The sequence below is a fragment of the Urocitellus parryii genome, chromosome 5 (assembly GCF_045843805.1).
Source record: "Urocitellus parryii isolate mUroPar1 chromosome 5, mUroPar1.hap1, whole genome shotgun sequence".
In the NCBI taxonomy this organism is placed as follows: Eukaryota; Metazoa; Chordata; class Mammalia; order Rodentia; family Sciuridae; genus Urocitellus; species Urocitellus parryii.
The window spans coordinates 202,124,068-202,143,721 of NC_135535.1; the positions used below are offsets into that span (position 1 = coordinate 202,124,068).

Sequence of the window (19,654 nt, forward strand, 5' to 3'; positions counted from 1 at the left end):
CACCAAACACCTTCCTACGAACAGGTTCCTGTGATATGGGCATTTAGGTGGTTTAAGCATAAAATTATCTGACAGCAGAGTTTAAACACAAATAAATCAAAAACTTCCATTTCCCCCAAGTTAGTCATATATTGTAAATATTTCTGTTCTCATAGGATCTGATAACTAGTTAAGTCCAAGCAATAGATTAACTAGTCCGCTGTGCTGCCCGCATAGAAATGCCACTTAAATTACAAAAAAAAAACTATAAATGATTAATTGCTTTTGTATATTACCAATTCATTAATAAATTAATGTTATACCATTTTCCCTGAAAGCAAAAGTATTTTTCCCACCTCTGCTTGGTGAAAATTAAGAAATTCTGTATAAGAACAGCATTTAGCAAATAACTATTTAAAAAAAAAAAAGGAGAGACCAATTTTCTAGGTGTATTGGGACATCCATTTAAAATCAATACAAAAAATAATTCCTTGTAAATATATAATATATATTTATACATAATTTGAATATATTTACATACATCCAGCACCTATATACTGCATTTGTGCTCTGTAAGTGTGTGCTGACATATATTTTCTCCAATTATTACAAAATTAACAAGGAAGGCAGAACGTGTGTCTGCCTTGAGTCCGATGGGGCACAGCAGTACCCACAGTGGGTCGGGGTGAGGGGGCAGTGGCTCGTGGCTGTCCACTGCTCCAGAAACATCCTCCTCCTGGCGAAGGTGACAAGTTTTCAAATGTATAAACCTTTACACGTGCCGATTCCTTTTCCAATTATTTACTCCTCTGATCCATATATACAAGCAGAGACCACAGGCCCTGGGAGGCAAGGCCTGGCTGCTCAGTGTAGGTAGGTTCCTGGCGCTGCCCTGTCCAGGGACAGGGAGACACGCTCGTTCATGTTTTAATGCTGCCGTTTATGTGTGGAAACTGAGGCAGGCAAGGTTCGTAAGGCATGGGGTCCGGAGAAAACACAGAGTCATCCCCTGAAGAACAAGAGCTCCTGGTGTCGGGGTAACTAGGAGAATACTGCTCGAGAGGCTGACTGAGGTCCAAGTAGTCCTGAAAGAAGGGAGAGAGATGTTTTATTTCATCTCGGGTCAGGATAACAAGGTGAATACGGCTCGAGAGGCTGACTGAGGTCCAGGTAGTCCTGAAAGAAGGGAGAGAAGAGTCTTGTTTGAAATGCAGGTTCCTGAGAAGTGGGCGCAAGCTGGGAAGGGACAGGGATCCCCTGGAAGGCCTACAGAGGCCGCCCCCCCACAGCCAGGGACACCTCCCACAAGCCCAGCTTCATCTACCTCCCACTGCTGGTGCTGGGGTCTCCTGAGCCTGCAGAGACCTACGCCAACCCTGGGCAGTTCAAGTTCAAGGCCCAGCAGAGTAGAAACACCTGATAGGACACGGTCCCCGGGACCCCTTTGCCTAATGAGATCATGAATATTTATCTCCTGAATTACATCTTACTATTATAGTTTCTAGGACAATTTAAGGGGAACACTTCTTCATTCAGCACATAATTTAACAGATGTAATTCATTACTCTCAGAAACTCGCTCGGTTGAAAATGTAAACAGGTTTCAAAAAAAGGCTTGGATCCACTCATGCACATTAAATCCACAGTGGGCCACTAAAGGGAAGCTTAGGGAAATGGAGGTCAAGTTTCAGAGTTCTGAAGGTCTGAGATTCCCCAAAGCACTACCTTGGTGTGGTACCCCTACATCCACAAGAATAGGCCCTCCTCCACCCAGGCCTGGGCAAGAGCTGGTGGCCTGCTCTCACGCAGCCCGAGAGCTAAAGACAGTTGCTAACATTTGCACATGGATGGAAAACCTCAAAAGAAGAGTAATATCTTATGGCACTCAAATGACATAAAATGATATACAATTCATAACAATTCCAATTTCAGGGTCCATAAAGTTTTAGTAGAACACAGACACCCATTTATTTACATACAGTCTGTAGCTGCTTTCAGGCTATGATGGCAGAGTTTCGACAGAGACCATATGGCCCTCAAAGCTGAAAATATTTACTCTCTGGACCTTGGCAGAAAGCGTGTGCTGACCCCGCTCTGAAGCCAGGGGAAGATTTCTAAATGGGGACTTTCTCAGTCTCACTGCCTCAACCGAGCTGGCACGCTGGTGGTTCTGCTCATACGCCCAGAAGCCAACCCTGTGTCTGTGACATGTGGTTTCACCCAGAGGGGACTAAAAAGTGCAGACCACAGCAGAAACAGCCTCGGCGTTATCAGAAAAGAGCCCACGGAATGTTGGCGACTAGATGTTTTAAAAGACGGGGAGAAATAAAAACCCACTATAATTCATCACCAGGGCTGGCAAGAGAAAGAGTCCCCATCCAAGAAAGGGGATGTGTCGGTTCCAACAACACCACAGTATGAACCGCACCACTAGAAACACGCCCACCACATCAAAAGAGGACTTTTTGCTTACAATGATAAAAATGAAATTTTGTCCTAAATGGAACCATTTTTCTTGAGCATATGGTAATGATTTTCAGAAGGAAAGAGACTTCGATTTTTATATCCGTTAGACAATATGGCATTCTGCTTTTTTTATTTTAGGATACTACACATAAATTTCAGTATGAACGGACCCCTCTTTAAATGTAAATATATAAATGTGTAACGTGGAGCAAGGACATGGGATCATTAAAAGAGAACTTTAGTGCTTTCTCCAGTTTCTAAATGAAGCCATAAACTTTCAGATCTGATAGGAAAAAAAATAGGAATATCAGTGGATTCCAAGTCGAGGGTTAAAGGAACTTATGCTAGAAACAACAATTTTGGCAGGAGAAGAAAGTTGGTGTCCCCCCTCCTACCCCCCGCCCTTGAACCGTTCCTTTCTTTCAACTTCTGAAGGTCAGCTGCATTCATTTAAATGCAATCTCTCCCTTTATTCGGCACAAGCCACAGTCAGACACACAAGATAAAAGTTGCTGAGTTGAGCTTCATATCAGTCCATTCGACTGTATTTTTATTTAAAAAAAAAAAATCCCTGTAAACCTGTTCGTTAAAAATTAAGTGTATAATTGTCTAACATATTTGGGAGATGTTAACATTTTGTGGCTCCAAAGACAACTGTGTACTCTGGGGTTGTTTTGGTTTTTTCCCCATGTGAGGGAATACTGTTCCTACATCCTCATTAAATATCTCAAATTTCATTCATTACTAATTTCTCCCCCGTGGGCTTCTCCTGGACTCCGGAGTTTTATCATCTTTCCTGCTCAGAGCATAACCACACTTTCGTGCCATAGCCCTAAAGACCACTCACTCTCTGGATTGGGTATCGAGTGACACAAAGTATTTCTTTGGTGGACATAGATTACAAATATTTTGTAGAAAATAACCACTTTAACCAACAGGTACCAGTTTTCACTAAAATTCCTAATGGTCACTCCCCATAGGAGGCTTTGTGTGTTTACATGCAAAAAAAGGAGGTGCGAGCCACAGCCCCCTGCCAGCTGAGATCACCCAAGAGAGCATCGGTCACACAGAAGGACTCACTAGGTGCCATCCAGGGTCAGCGACAGGGCATCAGCTGCTCTCACACTCGTGACCAGGCACAGACTTGGTGAGCACAAAGCCTGAGCTCCCTCCCTCCACACCAAAATGCAGCAGCTGAACACTTCTTCTCCCTCCATCCCAGCCACAAACCACCAGCAGCCACCGCTGGGCAGCCTTGGCATGGCCTCCATCTTTGGTTTCATTAATCAGAATTCACCAAGTGCACTTCTGAGAAAGCTTGTGCCTTGAAGCTGAGCTTCTCTCCTGAGCTGGGCAAGGCCCCTGGAGCTTCTGGAAGGAGGTTCTTACCTCATTGGTTGTGAGAGTGAGGATTCGATCCAGGTCCTCCACCAACTGCTTGAACGTCGGTCTCTGTGAGGGCACAGCGTGCCAGCAGTCCCTCATCATCATGTACCTGGCAAGAGACGGGCCCCTGGTGAGCTGGTTTCAGCACTAGGCTATGCCAGCTTTAACAGGAACATGCAGAGGCGCCCTGAGTAATGAAAAGGTACCAGAACCTTCCAAGCCACTCAGTGAGGAGGGAGTCGGTCACTATTCAAGGACCCAGTGCTTGCTTCCTCCGAAAGGCACTTGGACTTCCAAAAATATCGCTTCACCCAAAATGTCCCAGGAAGCCATCTAGCTAGGCACCCCTGTGACGTCGCCACGGCCTCTCGATTTCAAGGCCCTTCTGGAGGTCAAGGGAGGAGACGGGTGCCGCTAGGTCTCTAGCCTTCCGCCCTGAACACGCTGCTGAATACACTCTGGGTTTTGTTTTAAAGATTCCAATTGACAAAGGTTCCTCAGTTTAAAGCAAAATAAAGTGTGAAAACCACAACTTTAAGCCAAGGGTTTCAGGGGCCCATCTGCCCCGATGGGCTGCACGCTGACTTCCTGATTAACTCTCGCAGAGACCAACGTTCCTGGCCTTATCTTGATGGGGAGTTTCAACAGATCCTCTGCATTAGGAAAGGCAAGAGGAACAACAAGGAGCACAATAAATGCCTTTATATAATACGTTCTAAAATGTGGTCATTCACCAGATACCCACTGTACACCTAAAAGCACTCATGGGATTACTGACATCAAATCCCCGTGAAAAGATGCACAATGGAGCGCAGTCTCTGGGACAATCGCTGCTCTTAGTTCACCCCAGGGCTAGAGGGGGGACAGCCTCCTTTTCCCAGTGCCACTTCTATTGCACAAGGCACACGTCACTGACACAATGTAACTCCACTTACAGTGCGAGGTGGATTTTTCTAGAAATCAGCTACTGGTTTTATGGTCAGATGCGGTACCCTGAGGATTTTTAGTTCTTTGCGCTAAAATGTGAGTGAAACCTGGGTTTGCGGACACTCGCTGTCGGCTCTGAGCAAGTGTGGTTGATGTCAATCTGCAGTGGCAGCTCTCAGGGCTCAAAGGTGCTTCAGAAACACCCACTCTGTCCACCTGCCACGCTGGGGCTGGCAAAAGCACCTCGGCTTTGTGAGGGTGGCCCATGGCTTCCTAGCTCGCTACCTGACCTGGGACCTTCCTGTCCCTGAGGCCCAGGAGGCACCCCAGGAAGACCACTCCAGCTGGCTCTGCGCTCGCCCGGGCAGCCGCCTGCCCTCTGTGCACCGCAGCAGGCTACTCTATCTTTTGGACAAGGTGCGGTGGCCGGAGTAGCTATCTCAGCTCTGGGACTGAGCACGGACACCTTCAGCAACTCTTCTCAGAGCTTCTTTAGAGAATCGGGGCTTTAGGAAATGGAGGGGACTCAGAGGGTGGTTGTTGTGGCAGCAGGCCCGGCGGGGAGAAATGGCCTTACAGCTCATTGGTGCAGTTGGCTGGCTTATCCATCCTGTGTCCTTCCTTCAGCAGCTTAAAAAGTTCCTCCACGGGAATCCCTGGGTAGGGCGAGCCCCCTAAGGTGAAGATCTCCCACATTAACACCCCGAAGGACCAGCTGCAAAGAAAAGAGAAAACACAGCATGCCTGACCCATCCAAACAGCAAGAAAAAATAAAACACCTGCCCACTTCTCGCATTCACAGATAAACGAGCCCTCCTGCGATTCATCCCATGTCACCCTTCCGGCTCCAAGGAGCCTCCTTGGACAGGGAGGCTGGGGTACTCTTGATGGAATTTTCCATTGCTCTTAAAAGTTCCTGGTCTCAAACATGGCACTAGAGACACAGGATCTCCACTCCTAAACTCCAAAGGCCTCTGCTCCTCTCACTCTTCCCAGTGAGCCTGTCACAAGGACTGTGATTCAGCAGTGCCAGCAGCTGACACAGTAAGACCAGCAAGACTGTTCTGAGAATGGCTGGCAGAGTGCCGCAGCAGACGCTCTGTGACTTACTAAGATGGCGCAGGAGTCGGTGCAGGGCCAGGGTCAGGATGGGAGAATGCTGTGCCCACCTGAGTTTCACCAGGACACCCCACAGGGCACATTCACACAGGCTTCTTAGAGACCTGCATTGGATTTTTTTTTTTTTTTTTTGAGCCTAGTTCAGGGGACTCAATCCCTGGGGCCATCAAACAGAGAACCACAGGTTTAACCTGTGTCATCGAAGCTCTGGAAACTGTCCTTACTGACTCTCTGCTGGTCGGGCTTGGGAATGAAACTGTTCCTGGCTTTCTATGGAGCAGAAGCAGAAGCATGATGTAGGCAGAAGCAGCCACTGGGCTTCAGTTTGCTCATGGCACAAACGGGAATTAGGACCCTTCCTGCCCGAGTTGCCGAGAGGGCCAACCCTGCTGGAAGAGTCCAGGCCTACCCCAGGAATCCTGCTCACACGGGAAAAACAGACCAAATGACTTTAAAACAAACAAACAATAAATAAATAAATATTAAAAAAAAAAAAACCAGGCCAGGCATGGTGGCACACACCTGTAATCCCAGTGGCTCAGGAGGCTGAGGCAGGAGGATTGCGAGTTCAAAGCCAGCCTCAGCAAAAGCGAGGCACTAAGCAACTCAGTGAGACTCTGTCTCTAAATAAAATACAAGATAGGGCTGGGGATGTGGCTTGGTGGCAGAGTGTCCCTGAGTTCAGTCCTTGGTACCAAAAAAAAATTAATAAATAAAATAAAATACAACTTTTTCCTTTGGAATAATTATAGACTCCCAGAAACTTGCAAAAAACAGTCCCTTTCACCCAGCTTCTCCCAAAGGTAGCAAGATCTTTCAAATGAATTTTCAAAATCTAAAAAATCAGTTGGAGCCTGATAATAACTGCATTTTTAAGTGCATAACAGAAACATTATGTAATTTCTACTATATTTCTAAAAGAGACTAAGACCAGACCAGATTTTTTTAAGAGTCATCCTAGTGAGCAGTCACGGTGGAGATCTTCTGAGCAGACTTTGCCTCACTCAAGTGTCCCCCAAGGACAAACCTGGGTGGGGAGCATACAAGCCCCCTGAGCAGGGAGGGTACAGGTACTACTTTAAGGGACTGAAGAGAGTGGCAGCTGCGGATTGGATTGGCAATTTGGACAGCAGCTCTACAGGTGCACACCCCTGGGGGCGTGGGAGGGTCACCTCGCTCCAGCAGGGGGAGGTAGGTGATTCCACCTCCTGTGCTCTTCGATGGTGGCAGACTAGTAACAGAGCCCTGGTTTCCAGCCTACTACAACATCTGCGCTCTCTGAGGCCCTCCATGAACATGGGCAATGTAGTGGCCACCAAAGGATGAAGACAGAGGAAGAACATGCCCTGTTCCTGTGACCGACCCCACGAAATAGCCAGAGAACAGAGGTCACTTACACGTCACTCTGGTGTGTGTACACTCTGTCAAAAAGGGCTTCGGGAGCCATCCACTTGACAGGAAGCCGCCCCTGCGAGGGTGGAAGAAAACGTACAAACCCACAGATTAAAACTATGGCAGCAGGCTCGACGGGCTGCACTGTAGCCAGGAGGTGGAACCTAATGGTTTCCCTGGGTCAGGGTCAGTGGTCAGGACAGAGACAGGCTCCAACTAGGACCGGACGTAACGTGTCAGCTTTGGGTGCGGTAATAACCTGCCATCTCCTTGGATTCTCAATACCTTTTATCCCCTGCACAGACACACCCTGGCCAGGTCCTAGACAAAAATTAACCCCGTAACTTCCAGGCTCTGTTCTGTGCTATGAAAGTTCTTGACAGACAAGAGTCATGTTAAACGCCTGAGGCTCCTGCTTACTCAGGATAAAAGAGCGTTTCGCGTGGACTAAGATCATCCTGAATTATTGCCTGAATGTGCTTATCGAGAGTTTGTGAAGAGTATGGCCAACAAACAGGAATGAGGGCGGCAGCTCCTTCCAGCTCCAAACGCCAGGAACCTGGAACCCTTCTGTGCCCCCGCCCCCTCTCCCCTGACCACCTAGACTCACATTCGTGGTCTTCTTGTAATAGTCTATATTGTTGATGTCTCTGGCCAGTCCAAAGTCTGCTATTTTCATCACATTGTTTTCTGTTACCAATACGTTTCTGGCTGCTAAATCCCGATGAATGCACTGAAATCAAGAAAGAAGGAATTTCAAAATGCTTCAAAGAAGCAAAAGAAAATATAGGCTCATTTCTTAAAATGCAGACAGAACATACATTTCAAGTCAAAAACTGGTTGTTCCATCTTCCAAAGATGAAGCTGGTCAGCTGAGACCACCAAGAGCCCCCAACACGACTCTGGTATTTATTTTCTAATTGTGAATAACCAAGCCAAGGCCCTGGTCATTCCAAGACCACGCTCTTTCACCGGTAGCCCCGACGCACCAGGGTCCTCCTTCCAGCACACAGAATGGCACTGGAGTGTCCACACCTGCCATCCATCCCAACACCTGATCCTTAAACCCACTTTCAGAAGGGCTGCGTCACCCCAGCATCAATCTTTACCTCCTGGTCTGGTCCCTTCTCTGATGCTCTGACCTGATACAACTCTGGTCTCAGAAGGTCTACAATGACAACTTTGGTATTCCCTTTCCACAGATGACGTGTTCCCTGCTCCTCCTAAAGAGGATGAATCAGCTCTCCACTGCTAGATCCAGCGGCCCTCGAATCCCCCTAAGTTCTTCCTCTCTGACCGCTTGCTCATTTTTGAAAACTGTCCTTCCCTAAGCCCCGCTCTCCCTCCCCTTGCTCTTGGCTCATTCTCTTTCTCTCCTGGACACTCTCTGACTCTGTGGTTGGCTCATCTTTTCCTCTGTCCCTCAAAAGTAGACAAAGTGCTCCATAGCGTCTGTGCATCTCTATCTACCCTCACAGAGTCAAATCCTAGATGATGTATAAAAATGGTCAGATTCCCATCTCCACTCCGACCTCCCCCGAGACCCATGTTCTCATTTTCAACTCACTGTGGGACATTTCTACAGCGGTGTCCCCTTGACGCATCAAGGTTCAAGTTTCTACTCCCCTGATTCTTATTCCTTTTGTCTCTCTCAATCAGAAAGGGACACACCAGCATCCTTTACACCCAAGTCCTGTTGATTCCAACTCCAAAGTGCCTCTCCAGTTTGCCACCTTACTGCTGACCCCTCAGTGCAGGCTGTGGTCATTGCCCGCCCGCTGAGGACTGCCACGCTGCCTGTTCTCCATGCTTCAAACTCAGCCGACTCCTCTCCCTCCCTTCCCTGTGTTTTAGACACAGACAGTTGTGCCCCTGAGAGGTTTGTGTTGCAGCATTCCCCATCTATCCAGGCCCTTAGCCCCGTCTGTCAGAACACCTGGCCTGCACACGGACGCAGGCTGTGGCTACAGGGCTTGCTAGGGGGACTGACGGTGAGGGCCAATGCTTCCTGGGAGTCCCTCTGGTCTCAGAAAGGCCTAGCTATTCTAACTTCTGTGTTTCCTTCCTACAAATGAAATGCCCTTGCTAGAGTTTTACCTGCACTCTAACATACCATGATTTCATCATGGTACCTGGTAATTTGGGTCCCGAATCATCACCCTGTAATTTGGGGAGAGGTATGGCACAAAGAAGCAAGTCAACAATACCATCAAATGCCTTTATGGAGGTTACCAATAAAGGGTGACTGTCACATGACGCCGAGAGTCTGACCAATCCACTGGACACGGCTGCCAGGGGGCCACACTTGGACGGGCCCTTAAAAAAGAGCCAAAACACTTCAGAAATAGGAATTAAGGGTTATTTTACTCTGTCCACACCCCCAGCTAGTCCTTGTGTTTACTTGCTTCCGTGGGACGGCTGAGTTCAGAAACGGGGAAGCAGGAAAGGCACCAAGTCTGTGCGTCCCCGGCCAGACAGGAGCAGGGAACGTGAGCACTCCCAGAGCTGCCTGCAGATCCGCGTGGCTGGGGCCGCCTTCCTGGTCTGGAGGCCTCTTCAAATTGAACTTCCAAGCCCCGGGCCAAACTCTCCCGGTGGTACGCTGCCTCCAACACGTGCTGTGAGTTTGGCAAGCCGTGTGGTCAGGAGAATCCAGCTTCCCCTGCACTGGGCCCCGACCACACATCAGGGCTCTACTGGGAAGAGATGCTGCCTAGGGCTACTGCCACCACCTTGTCCAGCTCGGACACCCCTCTTCCTGGGGAGCCCGGACACACCAAAGGCCCCGCCAGGCTGAACAGAAGACTTGGAACCAGAGCCAGAAAAGGGAAAATAATTTAAAGCAAGCCAGACCCCATCATTCAAGAAATCTGAGTTGTTCTCCAGCCCAAAGAGCTGACTATTTATATAATTAGGGCCCGAGACAGTTTGGCATTCCCCCCTCCTACAGGAGAAGGGTCGCTCAGGAAGGAAAGCTAACGCCCCCAGGACGCCTCCGAGATGGGGCGATGGGCCTGCTTAATAGGAAAATCCAACCCGCTCGGGTTTAACACTCTGGAAGCTAAACTGGATGTGCAATTTAGTTACAAAAGAAAATATGTGCTTTGAACTGAAAATAGCAAGGAGTTTATATACTGTGTAAGGCCAAACACCCCCTTACGAACTGCACCCTGTTACCACATGCTCCCTAGTGGTGCTTTACTTGTGGACTCCCTCTGCACCCCCACCCGGATCTGCAAAGTCCCCCAAAAGACCGGGTGCTGAAGCAATGCAGCGCCATCCAGAGCTTTGGGGGAATGACTGGATCACAGGGCTCTGACCTCATCGATGGATACATCCATTGGATGCATTAAGAGAATCTAAATGGACTCCTGGTGGGACCACCATGATGGTCAGCCTCACCTTAGGTCCAAAGCAATGCAGCCGCCAATCATGAGCTGAAACCTCAGTTACCTTGAGCCAATAAACCTTGTTTCCTCTAAGTTGTTTCTCCCAGGTATTTGTCACCGTGCGGAAAGGCCAACACACCTGCATACTCCCCACACCATTGACAGCTGCGTGAAGCAGGCCCTGTGCGTGACCTCAGTATTCCCAGCACCGAGCACAGAGCCTGGCCAGGGAATGGTCTGCTGAGCTGCCCTCTGCCCCTCCTTCCAGGGAATGGGTCTCTAACAAGGCCATCTCTTGGCTGTGAGTGGGAGGCTGTGGGTAGGTAGGCAGGATATGACCCTTCCCCTACTTCCTCATTCTCCACCGTCAGGAATGAACCTTCTGGGTCTGGAAGCAGGCGATTCCTAAGGGGAACATTCTTTTTTTTTTTTTTTTAATATATCTATTTTTTAAAATTTGTTCTACTTAGTTGTACATGAGAGCGGAATGCATTTCAATTCATCGTACACAAATGGAGCACAACATTTCAATTCTCTGGTTGTACATAGTGTAGAGTCGCATCATTTGTGCAATCATACATGTATCTAGGGTAATGACGTCCATCTCATTCCACCATCTTTCCTACCCAAGGGGAACATTCTTAACATCTTCATCTCCCACCCTTCCCATCTATTCCAATGTCTTTAACTACAGGCAGCCCTGGGCCAGGGACTTTGGACCCATGCAATGCCCCAAGGAAACACTACTGTCCCTTTGACTCTGGATTCTTCTGAAAAATCAAGGAGTGAGCTCGCCAGGTTACTAACTAAAGCCCCAGAACAGGGACTCTCCTTGGTCCTGCTCGAGTCCAGAGAGAGGTAGAGTCTGCCTGAGAGCCGGGCCCAGCTGGGTAGAGGACCAGAAGACTTAGCTCCAGGACCAGCCATGTTACCCTGGGGGCCTACAGGTCTCACTCCATAAGGAAGGACAGCGATTCTGCCATGCTTGGGATCAGAACCTTCCTTCCTGTCACTTTCCAACAGTCCTCAGCACCCTTACTTATAAAACTGGGATCTTAGTCCCACCAATCGCAAATTGTTCCAAGGCTTAGTTATGCAGGATCCTGTAAGCCAGGTGCTTGACACCGTGCCTGACCAATGGTGGGCTCTCAAAAGATCGTCACTGATGAGTCACAACAGCAGCTACGGCCATCCCAACCCCATCTATGAGGAATCCACCCTCCCACTGTCGTCCTAAAATGTTCTCACGCATTTTAAAATGTTTGCACATTTTGCAAAGTTCATTCGAATCTTCACTCTACTAACAACTCCAAACCAAGAAGGGCTCGAGGTACACAGGTTAGGTGGTGTGAGGCTGCCACTGGCTTTGCTGCCAGACTCAACACAGGTGCTTCTCTCCTACTTCTGAGCACTGATTCCAAGCTTTCTGTTTAACCCAGAGGGTCCTAACTCCTTGGGGTAAGGGGTGTCCATACTCGACAAGACGCTTCACAGTCCACCTCTCCCCCTTCCTGAAGCCCTCCTTTGGGGCCTCTGCTTCCCCCTTGAATCTCGGTCAGGGCCTGCTCAGCCTCCACTGCCTCCTGGCTTTTCACCAATCTTGGGATTTGAGTTTTCCCAGGGTCCCACTCCAAGCTTCTCGTCTTCCCCTTCTAGGTTTCCCTCTAGGTAACTGATTCGCTATCACAGCTTGAAACCACCTTCCTCCGCAGCCTTCCAGTTGACTGCCCAGTCCATGGGTCTGCATCTGCGGCATGTTGGACACCTCCCTTTGAATGGCTCTGGGATACCTGAGTTCTGGGTTTTCCACCAAAACCCATCCCTGCCCTGCCTCCCAATTCCCAAGTCTTCTTCACGTTGGAAAGCTGGACCGCGTCCAGTTTCTCAAGCTGGAAATCAGAAGCCATCCTTGGCTGCTCCTCTCCCCAGACCTAATCAAGTCACTAACCTCACAGCAAAATAAGTCTGAAATCACACTAGCAACTTCGGCCAGTGTCTTGGGCCCCACTAAGCCCTGGCCCACACCTACCAGCACCTTCCACAGGACTTGGTGTTTTCCATCTGCCATGCAGGCAACAGGAAGAGCCATCTGTAAAGCACACTCCTGACCCTGTTACTCTCCCTTAATGGTTTCTGGCCCCTTGCATGGGGCCTTAAGGCCCTGAATGAATGGGGCCTTATCACACCGTTTGCATTCAGGGTTTTTGTTGTTGTTGTTTACATACTAATCTTTATTTTCACGTTAATTGGAAATCACTCATGGGTCCCGATGCAAGAGATCAAGGGCTACATCCATTCTGACTAGGGCTTGAGGCTTCCAGGGAACCCTGCTGAGTTGAAGGACTGAATAAAATGCTGAGGCCAGTCCTCCCACCATTTTGTATGAGCAGTAGTGCCCTGTGCCTCTCCCACCTAGGGACATCTGGGAGAGACCAGGCCCATGAGTGACCAGGCTGCCTCCAGCTAGACTGTGCCCCCAGTGTTCTATCTGAAATACTGCAAATATTTCAGAAAAGGTGAAATAGTGCAATGGATAACCAGGGTCACCAAACTTGCTTATTATTCTTACCTGCTTGCCTTCTCTCTTTGTATTCAGCACGTGCGCGCGCGCGCGCGCGCACACACACACACACTCTCTTACTTTACAGCTCAGCTCTTTAAAAGTTGTAAGTGTCACTAACGCTTCACATCTAAATTCTTCAGCATTTACAGGGTGAACATACCTAATTCGGAAATCTAAAATCCAAAGCATTTTGAGTATTGACATGACACAGGTGAAAAATTCCATACTATAAAACTTGGGCTTATGCACAAAATTAATAAAAATGTTGTATAACGATACCTTCAGGCTTTCATGTGCATTTTGTGTTTAGATTTGGGTCTTTCCTTCAAAGGTGTATGGAAATATTCTAAACTCTGGGAAACATCCAGAGTCTCAAACACTTATTTTGGACACGAGCCACTTGCCCTGTGTCTCCCACCTTAACACAGTTGCACTGTGGCCCCCAATTCAGCTTGGACACAGTGACCTTACCTAAGACACAGGCCGAGCTCAAGTTTAATTGTGCACAATGTCCTTTGTAAAAGCTGGCCCCACCTCCCACCCCAAAGGAACCCGCCCAAGTCCACTGTCACACCTGGCTGCCATCTCTTTAGCCTCCTTTACTCTGGAATGATCTCCCTGACACTTTTTGTCTCTTGTGACATTGACACTTTGAAGCCATGTCTTGTCAAATGCCAGCATCCCGGACCTGTTTCCAGATGCCCAAGATGTTCTGATTGGCAAACTCCCCTGCTTACATGCACATGCAAAATCACAGGACTCAAAACTGTTTCAGTTAGTTTCCCAAAACCTATATACTAAGAGATTTTACAGGGAGAAATCTGGAAAAGTTTTGAGCTCTGAACTCTCTGGAATATTAGCTTAAAATATTTTTAAAAAATCAAAACAATGTCAATAAAACACAAAACAAAGACAGAACCCACAGGACCCAGGGCGGAGACCAGGGCTGCAGCATGGCTGCCCCTCCCGTCCACTTCCCGCATCAGACTCACAAGGCCCTGTGGGGATCCAGGTTTGTGACCATCCAAGCAGCCCAGGCCCCCAGGTGACAGAGGTCCACACCCACCAGACCTCAGCTTTCTGGGTTCCCAGGAAGTTCCTGATGCTACATCATATTTCCCAGCAGAGAGGAGTGGAGCTCATGTTGCCCGAGGAGGGGGTCTCTGCACCCCTCCCTGAATGTGGGCTGAGGAAGGGTGTCTTGGGTCCCCTGAAATGCCCCCGAGCACATCTGGGTACCTGCTTAACTGCTTCCAGAATAACTCACATGTTTCAAGTTCCTTTGAAAGTGGCATGCTTGGAATGCCAGCGATTTACCTCGGGGGACCTGGCCAACTTCTGACCACAGAGGGTCACTCACCAAAGAAGCCAAAATGAACTCAGATGTCCAGGATTCTGTGTTACTAAAATACCCTTTCACTTGATCTCTCTTCTTAGCCTACTTAAGGCCACATCAAACTCAAAATCCTAAACACATCACCCAAAGTCCATGTCCCCACACTCAGTAACTACAAAACAAATGAAACCCAAACAAAATAAAATAAAAAGTCCCACATCAGGATGACAGGGAACACCCCTGGGCCAGTCACCCTCCACCGGGGGCACTGAATTCCCAAGAGCACCAAACCCAGCCCCATCTCAAGAGAAGAGACTTCTTTCCTGCTCCTCTCTGCAGCGTCCCCACGAGTTTATGAGGCTGCTTTGCTCTTTAGAGTTCGTTCAACTCGAGTGTGCACCAGGCCGTAAATACTTTCCAGCCTGCACGAGACATGCGAGGGCATGATCTAGAGAAGGAGCACAGCCCACCGCCCAGCACCTTCAAAGGCACTTTTAATTGGCGTTCTCCCGGCCGAGAGGAATGGGAAGGACTCACTTTTTGGGAAGCCAAGTACTCCATGCCTCTGGCCAGCTGGTAGGTGCAGGACACCAGGTCCTTGAAGGTCATCTGCTCCTCGGGCACCCGGTTGATGTCATAGGAGTACTCCATGCCAGGTGGCCTGCGGGCTCGGAGGTACTCCCGGAGGTTGCCTTTCGAAGCGTACTCGACAATGACATAGAGTGGCCCTGTTGACAGAGAGGACACGCTTCCTGAGGCAGCGGGCCAGGATCTGCCCTGGGGCCACTCAGCAAAGGGCCTCTAGTTACTGTACCCAACCTGGCACCGCCATGTTGCCGTCTGTGGCTTCTGCAGTGCTAAGGATGGAGACCCAGGTGCTGGGTAAGGACTCTACCGCTGAGCCACACGGCCAAGCATGGGTGGTTTTATTTTTTGTTTGTTTGTTTTTTAAGTTTTTACATGCAGAAAAGCACACATGAAAATAGAACACCTGTGTTCTCTAATCTTTTCAAATGAGACTCAACATTGGGTGGTGACACTGGGTGGTGACATCTTCAAAAGCCTTCAAGAAATGAAGCAGAGAGGCGGTGCCCTCCCTATCTTGGAGGGCAGTGGCTCTCATAAATCTGCTCCCTCTACTATTTACTTCCAATTCATCTTAGCTACTCTACATACATCTAGTATTGATAAAATGTATGTATTATTTTTAGTCACAGAAAGGAGCAATAAAGAGAACTTTGCTACATTTTCACTGATACATTCTCTTGGGGAGGCTACATGTCACCCATACGTCATTCTCGTCCGCCCAAGCTGATCCCTCCTTTCCACAGCAGCACAGCACGCTGTTCCATCTCCCATACCACCCTTCCTCTGCTTCTCTGTACTGGTGGGCATTTAGGTTGCTGTATCCACCATAACTGAGTGGGCAAGGAACATGGCTGTGTGTCTCCTCCTACACATTGCCATACTTCTCCATGGCACAGACTGGAAGGTCAGCAAACCAGAGCCTGCAGGCCAAAGCTTGCCCACTGCCTGCCTGGGTCACTGACTTTCACTGACACACAACCAGGTCCATGCATTTCTGCACTAAGGCTGCTCCCCCAGTACAATGGCAGTGACATGTGGTTTCCACAGAGACCACAAGGTCCACAAGACTCTAAAATATCTCCAACTGACCTCATGGAAATAAGTTGCCAATGTCGACCTAAAGGAAAATTATCAAGACAAATGTGCATTTTCAAGTTTATCGATCATTGTCAAATGGGTTCCCAAAGCGCCAGCAGACGTTCAGCGGCAGCAGCCAGGGAATCCCTCCTCGGAGGAAGAGGCACCCCTTCATACTGCTCTCCTCTTTCCTTCAGAGCCCACTATCTGTAGCTGACAGCAGGATGGGGCTCCTCAACTCCCACCGCAAGGGAAGAACTTCTCAACCAAACACAGGGTCTCATGTTCACACTTACAAAAACATAAGGAGATTGCCCTTCCAAAATGGCCCTACGGATCATGACCTAGAGACAGCAGGACCTGACACCCGCCTGTCCCCAGTTCCCAGGCACAGAGCCCCCTTTGTGTCCCTGCCTGGGAACATCTTACAAAGGGTGTTTTAAGGAAAACTATAAACATGCACATGAGGCACCCCAGGAGCAGGATCCAGAAGCTCAACTGCTAGAAAGACGCCAGCCAACTCTCATCTGGAATCATTTTCCCCCTACTCACCATCCTGTGTGCAAGCTCCAAGAAGGTTGATGATATTTTTGTGTTTTCCAATCATCTTCATCATCTCCATCTCTGACACCAGATCAGAAAGGTCCTTTTCCGTGGCATCATCTATGAATAGTAGGTGACCACCAATCAGACATTTCCTCTGATTTGAGGGCTGTCACGGTTAGTGGCCAAACTCTTGGTTGAAACTGAATCACAGAACCAGGAAAGACTTCCCCAATCATCTCCCTCATTTTATCAGCAAAGGAACAAAGGCCCGGACAGGAGTGCCCTGTTCAGAGTCAAAGGGTTCTTCGGGGGTCACTAGCAAACAGGATTAAAACAAGGCATGTGACCCTAAGCCCAAGTCTTCTGAAGCACACATCGCAGACATGAGAGTGTTTCTCTCTACGGTGAGCCATCCCCTCCTGTCATACATAAGGAATCTTAGAATCACTACAGATTTTCTCCAGAGCAAGAATTCCTAACGCAACCCCAGTGGCCCTTGGAACACCCAAAGTTGGCTCAGGAGGCTCCCCACCACTGTGTGTGTAAACTGTGTGCAGCATCCTGGGCGGGCCAATGGCCGTGGCTCCCATTGGCTACTCAAAGTGGCTCCAGTTCCCATCTTAAAAAAACCTCCAGCAAGAACAGCAAATCCTGCAGCCCAAGGACAGACCTCTCCGCTTGGAAACCACAGAAACACCGGGCTTTGGACCTCCTTTCCGACATCCCTACAATAGGATTTATAATGTGACCGTTCCCTATAACCCTTCTCATAAAAGACCAGCTCAGGAGCATAAGTTAATGGTTAAAAGTTCTTCCAGCTCCCGTGGAGCGGCTCAGAGGGTTGGTGCACGCTTCAGGTTCCCACGAGTGACAGCAACTGGGCGCTTATGTCTCGGCTGCTGTCCCCACGACCGGGTCTCTGCACCAACCCCGATTCTGTTAGATCCTTTGTAGCTTCTAAGTGACTTCCCCCGACGGGAGTCATTTCTGCTCCTCTCCTCGCAAAGAAAGAAGGTGTCCTACTCCCCGAGCCTCTAGTTCCCTCTTACAATGTCAGTCTCTCTGTTTGTGAGCTCGAGTTTGAGTCCTGAAGCCAGTGGGCCAACCCCCATCTAAGTCCATCGACCAGGAGTGGATACTTTCTAAGCCCATAGAAACACAGAGCGGGTGAAGAACCACAGTCACCTGCAGGAAGCCCCAGGACAACTCAACCTGGACGGCCACCACTTGCGAACAGAGGGGGCTTTTCTTTCTTGGTAAGTACACATGGCTCAAGATAAATAGTCTGTCCAGGATGCTGATTTATCTTGAAAACTCCTCAACCTCTAGGTCAACTATGTGCCCTCTGACCCCTGCCATGACAGAGTTCACATGCCACAAAAGGGGCATTCTTGATAAGACCCTCTGCGCCCCGCCCCCGCCGCCTCCCCACTCACCTTTCAGCATCTTCACTGCCACGGTGACCGCCTCCTTGGGCTTGTCTTTGTCGATGCCCACTGCTTCCGCCATGACCACTTGCCCAAAGCAACCTTCCCCCAGGGGTTTGCCCAGCGTCAGCCTAAATGTGTAAATAGGGGATTAGCACACGGCATCTGGTGGAGGGGCGCAGCGAAGGAGAGGCCAGAACTAAATATAACAATCTTTCAGCAGCTTGCAAAAGCATGGCGCGTTTATCATATGGAACTAATGAGACTTAGGGTACACACGCGCTGGGGTATTTTCTTAGTGACGTTTCAGAGAACGTCAATTACTGGTGGAACAGCTATTCGGTTTCACATTTGTATTCTCGATTTCTTTTCTTTATGAAAGGAAGGCCCCCTTGCTAGGGAGCTGGTCAGTGCCCCTCTCCCCCACCACCAAGGGCCAACAACGAGGTGCTTCAGATCTTGAGCCAATTAAACATTTGTAATTTAGAATGTCCCAAAGAAAAATGTTCAGGTTGTTCTTTTTTGTATTTTTTTTTTTTTGTCCCTGTAAAGTGGCAGCTTAAAAAAAAAAATCACTATTATTCAAATACCAGTGGATTTTATGGTCACATTCCTTGCCAAGTTACAGGATCTGAATCTTAAATGTGTTTCAAGGAATCTTTAATTTCTCACTACAGGAAGAAGAAATTCTAGAAAATGGGGAGCATCCTTTTTTGACATAAGACTAGATAGAGATCCTTATGACTACCTGAACTCAATCCTGAAAACTCCTCACCTCTAGGTCAACTATGTGCAAAGGAAGAAATTGCCAAGTGAGCCTCACAAGTCACATTTTAAGCCCAGAAGCTCTGTGCCCATTTCATGAAGGGCCACATATCACCCTTGGACATTCCAGAAACCAGCAAAATGCAGTCTTTGGAATGCTTCTGAATGTGGTTTCTTAAGCCTAACAGCAAAATACTGAGCTGCCATTAGTAAACGATATTTACGGTAAGTAAGTACACAATGGTTTGCAAAAGTTCAGCAAAAAAAAAAAAAAAAAAAACAAAAAAAAAACAAAAAACAAGAAAACCTGAGGGCAGCATAGGCTATGCTGAGGTCATCCTGTTTCCATTCAGAGCTAAAATTAAATTTAACATCTTGGCAGAAAATAAACATTTGCATTGGAAAAATGGCTAATTTATGTCCTACTGCCCTGCTACTACAAGCATAACAATCCTCTCTTTGTATAAATTCTGCCTCCGATCTAATAAACTGCTTCTAAATAGCCTTCATTCATTGGAAATCAGCTCCACCTACATTTGGGCTAAACCCTGTTTGGAAATGCACAGTACTCAGATTTTCCACACTTGGGGGACCCCTGGGTGGGAGCTAACAGTGCAGTACAGACTCCTACTGTTGACCACAGTGTCACAGGTGGCAAAAGCTACAGACCTAACCTGAGGCTGCAAAGTTCCTTA

The 19,654-nt window shown here is 48.4% G+C and overlaps 1 protein-coding gene across 3 annotated transcripts in view; it reads right to left on the minus strand.

The window, feature by feature from the left end:
* Positions 1-720: 720 nt before the first annotated feature.
* The window catches only part of Fgfr2 (fibroblast growth factor receptor 2), a 98,782-nt gene continuing 79,848 nt past the window's right edge, over positions 721-19,654 (minus strand). For all 3 annotated transcript variants that reach the window (XM_026384219.2, XM_077798439.1, XM_026384229.2), the window contains 8 exons: positions 18,204-18,325; positions 16,774-16,884; positions 15,094-15,284; positions 7,879-8,001; positions 7,274-7,344; positions 5,335-5,472; positions 3,834-3,939; positions 721-1,064 (listed from right to left, as the gene is read on the minus strand). In XM_026384219.2, the coding sequence (XP_026240004.2) occupies positions 900-1,064; positions 3,834-3,939; positions 5,335-5,472; positions 7,274-7,344; positions 7,879-8,001; positions 15,094-15,284; positions 16,774-16,884; positions 18,204-18,325 (1,027 nt within the window). In that variant the 3' untranslated portion in view covers positions 721-899. The remainder of the gene's footprint in view (positions 1,065-3,833; positions 3,940-5,334; positions 5,473-7,273; positions 7,345-7,878; positions 8,002-15,093; positions 15,285-16,773; positions 16,885-18,203; positions 18,326-19,654) is intronic.